This window comes from Brachypodium distachyon, chromosome 4 (genome assembly GCF_000005505.3).
Source record: "Brachypodium distachyon strain Bd21 chromosome 4, Brachypodium_distachyon_v3.0, whole genome shotgun sequence".
Taxonomy (NCBI): domain Eukaryota; kingdom Viridiplantae; phylum Streptophyta; class Magnoliopsida; order Poales; family Poaceae; genus Brachypodium; species Brachypodium distachyon.
The window spans coordinates 28,231,813-28,237,155 of record NC_016134.3 but is presented as its reverse complement, the minus strand read 5'-3'; the positions used below and the strand labels follow the sequence as shown (position 1 = coordinate 28,237,155).

At 41.3% G+C, this 5,343-nt stretch overlaps 1 protein-coding gene across 3 annotated transcripts; it reads left to right on the top strand.

Annotated features, from left to right (window-relative positions):
* Positions 1-1,338: 1,338 nt before the first annotated feature.
* Positions 1,339-4,932, top strand: LOC104584619. Of its 3 annotated transcripts, none has more exons than XR_001407576.2 (6): positions 1,343-1,515; positions 2,429-2,603; positions 3,332-3,792; positions 3,872-4,035; positions 4,274-4,354; positions 4,450-4,854. XR_001407576.2 is itself a non-coding variant. In XM_014902204.2 (5 exons), the coding sequence occupies exons 1-4, from the start codon at positions 1,383-1,385 to the stop codon at positions 4,281-4,283; spliced, it is 768 nt and encodes a 255-aa protein (XP_014757690.1). In that variant the 5' UTR covers positions 1,339-1,382; the 3' UTR covers positions 4,284-4,354; positions 4,450-4,932. The 3 variants fall into 3 exon arrangements, 1 of the variants encoding a protein (XP_014757690.1); XR_732426.3 differs by having other exon boundaries at positions 1,347-1,515; positions 2,429-2,599; XM_014902204.2 differs by lacking the exon at positions 2,429-2,603 and having other exon boundaries at positions 1,339-1,515; positions 4,450-4,932.
* Positions 4,933-5,343: the final 411 nt, after the last annotated feature.

Here is a 5,343-nt window from a genome sequence, read left to right as displayed (position 1 = left end):
AAATACAGAGACTCAATGCATGCATATATGCTCTGACTCTTTGACATGTTCCTAAATATATATAATTTATACATCTTCTGAAAGAAGCATCCAAACATGAACCGAACTTCCATTTGGACTTGCCGATTAGAACAACCAGTAGACTGAAAACGACCAGCAGGTCGAAATTAAAGAAGAAGTCGCATGCTCCATGCTGCATAATAAAACTTGAGTTTCAGAAGATAAGAACAGTTTTAAACATAAGGAATTATTCAACCTTGCCTCTTTCGCTGGATCCATCACAGAATTGAAAATAAATTAAACATATGATTTCATTCCATTGGTTCTTATGCTTGAGCTGACAGGTGTTGCTGATCTCTGCTGTATATTATATATCTGAGGATGCTGCGTTGACAAGAAGGAACAAACATAATTAACTACAGGTTAATTAACAAACAAAAAGAACTAATTGTAGGTCCAGATTGATTGACATCATGTGGAGATAGTCAAAAGGGCATACCTAGCATGCGCCAAGTCATCGATTGAGCAGACAAAATTAAGTGTGTTATTTTTCTAATCGAGAACCTTGCACCAAGTCATAGATCGGCTGCTGAACTATGCATTGTTTCTGAAGGATTTATGGGATGACATGTGGTAGAAAACAGCAGCTTCGTCCTTAATTTAGCTCGTGATGATCTAGAAGGATGGCTAAAAAAATCCTGAGACTTGGCACGATGAACTGAACCTCTCCGTCAAATCTGAATGACCATATCTAAGGAAGCAGTAGATTATTCAGGCTGCATGCATGTACCAAGTCACCAACTGCCCCGGGTAATTAATTTAACCTTGTTTACCCGTCAGACTATGATCAGTGATCACCTACATGCAGAGAATTCCACTGATTAAACAACACATTGATCAGTTCATCCTGTCATGCTCTGCAAATTTGGGCTAACCAGTAATCGGCAGCAGGAAGTTACCAGTGGTTTTCTCAAAGCGGTTTTGGAGTCCGTTGTTTCAGGTACAGATAGCACGAAGTTAATAACAGAAAATGGAAATATGTTCCTTGTAGGAGGTAGAATATTTATCATTTATCACACAGCACAGCTTAATTCTTCGAAACGCCGTCCATTTAATCCCTAATTGCTTTCGGCTCCAACGCTAGAAACTCACATGCTATATGGCCATACACCATAAAAATATGCAAACTGCAGAAAAGAATTATTATTATTATTTGGTGCTTTTTGTTTTGAGAGGATTTTGGTGCTTGTTTTTTTTTTGAGGAAATTTTGGTGGGCTACAACCCCTACAGCCCCGTTGAAGAAAGGCTCAAACTGGGCAGCAGCCCAGGGCCCATATGCTTTTCGTTCCGCTTTGGTATTCCTCCCTGAAGGCCTGAACCGATGATCTCAAAACCCTGCAGTTCCGGGGATCTGACACACGGGGAGATTGAAGACGATCCACAGGCAGAAGGCCAACGCAGCGCCGCACGACGCCACACCGGCGCTCCGTCGTCCACGGAGCCGCAGCTAGCAGGTACGCAAATCCCTAAAATCCCTAAAGCTGAGTTCAATTCATGGTCTGGCGGTCGTCGGAGACAATGTACGGGAGGACCGCGCCGTCGCCGCTCGCGCCAGCAATGACGCTTAGTTGCTCGTCTAGTGTTCGACCGCGTGCTCGTCCGGCCTTGGCGCCGGCGCGTCATCCCGTGGCGTCCCCGGCGGCCCACGGCCGGCGACGCGTCTAGCCGCGCCGGTGCTTCGCGGCCGAGCTCGCTCGCGGCATCGCTTCTGGCCTCGCCGTCGATCTCCACCGTCCATCCACCGCGGCGTTCAGTTCATCCAGCTGCCGCCACGTACAGTTGTTTTCACGACCACCAGGTGTTTGACAAAATGCCGTAGCCACAAAGCGCCAGCCTGCCATTGCGCCTGCCTCTGTCTGCTAATTTGCTGTGATCGTGATGAGGATATGCATGGCATCGGTGCGGTTTCGACCTGCATGCACCATTCCCAGACCTAGTTAAGACCAGCTGTGTACGTTGCTGGGTTCAGTTTTAGTTTTTTCGTTCCTTTCAGATGCTGGGCATATAAGCATTGGTTGGGTGATGTTTGAGGCAGTGTAGCACAGTGAATTATTTTGATGCTGCTTCAAGTCCAGAAAGGCTAGTATTCAGAGTAGAATGTTAGTCAGTCTGGGTTGTTTGTGGTCTACTGCTGACAGTAAGGATTGAGAGGTCCTCCTGAAAAAACAAAAACTACATTGTATGCATAAATCGGGCTTTATATGCTGCAAAATGCAAACCACTTTGGTACTTTGATTCCTGCCTAATATGTTTCTCTCTTATAGTGAAGAGGAATGAATGCTCTTGGTTTATCTGTTGCACCTCTCTTTTCAATTATTAATGACTTGTAGAAGTTAATGTGAATAATCTCTCTTTTAACTACTTCAGGTGTGGAATCTATTCAGCGGAAGGGGTTATAGTATAATCTTTTGAAGAGTCTGTTTGTGGCACCAAATTGATTTCGCCACTCGACTAGTGACACGCGACCAGCTCTAATCTTGGAACGGCCAGGCTTTATGTTTTAGTGCTGCAGCATTTTCATGGAGCATAACATAGCAAGTTGGTAGACTAAATACTCTTTTCAGTTTCTGCAATTTTTGCTCTGAAATAGATATGCAATTTCTGCTCTGTAACACATAAGTGTGATCTATGCAATTATAAATGTAGGTAATAAAATGATTTTGCGTGCTCAAACGTTATGTATCTTGTATTGATTACGTATAAATACTTTAATTCAATTCATTAGTTTGATATGAATATACTTTGTCTGTTTACAGCAAAATGAGAGGACCAAGCTGCGACGTTTATATATAAATTCACTCATAGATGTTATCGGAATTCAATCTTTAAATAGGATTTGAAAATGTATATGGAAGCACACCCGATTGGTGTAAATATATTCTTTCTTACGTTGCAAGAGTTACTAGGTTTCGAGTACTTCCAATATGCTGGTGTAGTTAGTATTCTCGTCAGTCTATCATGCAGTCTAGCTTATATGTTCCATAGGACGCTGAAATTGGTGTTCCTTAATTGCTGCCATATAATTCACACTCTAATTCGGATAATATTCTGCAATGCTTTGTGTAAGGAGTGGGAGCAATTGAGCAAGCAAGCAGATTCCCTCATTCCTTTCTTTTTTCCTTCTCATACTAGAAAGTGAAAAGTGTTGTCACGATTTCAAATCTTCGATGCTTTCCATTATTTTCTATTTGATGTGCAAAGTAATATGTTGTTCATAGTTTTGTTTGCTCAATTGTTGATTTTTAATAATTAATTAATTGATTTTTACAGGGATGGATTTTCATAGTTGGCTTCGGTCCCTTGATGATGCTGTTGGGTTTAGATGCCCAAACCCAACAGATGCTAGTGCCAAGAACACCAGGCTAGAAAGTTATGGGAAATTATGTGTCTTAGGATTGATAGTTATGTGCTTCGGTAGAACTGCTGATGTGTTGAAAGTCATTCACGAGACTAACAAGCATCATGGATACTATTGTGTCATATACTTTACTTTCTCGTTGTTAATCATGTTGATGGGATTAGTCACAGTTGCATTTTCGAAGTCAGCACCACTGCATATGTTTGTTGCTGCTCTGGGAGCATGGCAAGCAATGGTTTTGGTTTCTTTGGTTGCTTTTTTGCACTTGGGTTTAGTTGAGTACCTCCCCTCACCTGAGAATGCAATATACTTAATGATGGCAACTCCTGTCCCATTTACTTTGTACTGGTGGTTTAGTGCAAGTGACCCATGGGTAAGAATTCATCGTCTTATGAAAAAATCATTTATGTATTGTACTCCATACTTGTCATAACCGAATTTTATATTTCCAGATTCTATACAAAATTGGGCGGTTGGTGATGTTGATCATCATGTTGCCTTACCATGCTGTGTTCTGGCTTCAATCAGTAGGATACCAAGCCGGTATTCGGATTCAAGCAAAAGGGATAAATGCTGGTGTACATGCTTGTAGAACATTGGCACGCCACTTTCCTTGGTATTGGCTTGCATTACACACCATTTCTACATTTCGCTGCACCAACCTTGCCTTGTAGTGCACTTGAGAGAAATGCACGGTTATCCATTTCTACTACTCCCTCCGTTCCTAAATACTTGTCGCTGTTTTAGTTCAAGTTTGCACTAAAATAGCGACAAGTATTTAGGAACGGAGGGAGTACTTGTGAAGGAAAAGAATAACTAATGGAGTCATGTTCTTCTCTTACGGATGGTTACAGGTACCACTAGCCACTGTTTACATGTCAAGCAATTTCATAAATAATGCAGACAATTCTTGCTGAGTGATGAAAATAGTCCAGGTAATGTAATGCTTCTTTGTTTTTCTTTTCTTACCTAAACCAAGGCAACTGCTCGCTCTGGCAATGGTCTAACCTAAACTCTACATGCATTGCAGATAGCTAGCGTGAATACAAACTGGAGAGCGTAACCTACATGGAGGACATCCTGGTCATCTCGCAGGTTGCTGGGGGACAACAAGATGCCTCAGTTTTCCTGATGCAGTTTAGTTAGAATAGCAACATAGAAGATTCTTCTCATATCCCATGAAACTATATGATGTTCATTCTCTTGTCTCCTTGGGCAGAGTCCCCATGTTTTATCTCATCAGATGGATCTCTTATCTCTCCAGCCATTGATAATTGATTGATCTTTAACTGCGCAATTTGACTAGCAACAGTAGTGTTTCTGTAGTTTCCAAATTGATGTTGAGCACTTGTTCTTGTTGGCACTTTGTATAGTGGTTCAAAATTCAAACACAAATGGCTCAGAAGCAAAGTGTACTCCTTTTGGGTTGAAATTACATCACTCATCTGTACAACCGTAATTATCAAACACAAATGGTTTTGTATCTGGTGTAACTTCTACTCCGAAGTACCAGGAAAAATACGTTTTCTGATCTGCTGGCTGCTGCGAGTAAAGTGTAATTTCACATCAACTACTCTAAAGCTGTATGTACAAGAGTTACTGGGCAAATTATGCTTGTTTCCTTTTTGCAATTACCTGCTTGAAAAGATCATCGATGTTAATTCAGCTGGGATTGACTGGGAACGTTCCTTCTATTTGAGTGTAGTCACTCACAAGGCATTTACTGTCACGCAGTTCCAATATGCAGGTACGCCTCTGTAACAGTCTGTCAAGGTCAAATAAGTTTGTATGCACAGAACAATTGGCTATCGTTGTCTATAAGAACAATTAAAAACATATTTTAGTGATCCTGTGAAGTAAGTTTCTTCATGATATTATATGACATACCTGGCATGTAATTAGCCAGTAAAAATCTTCCCAGATT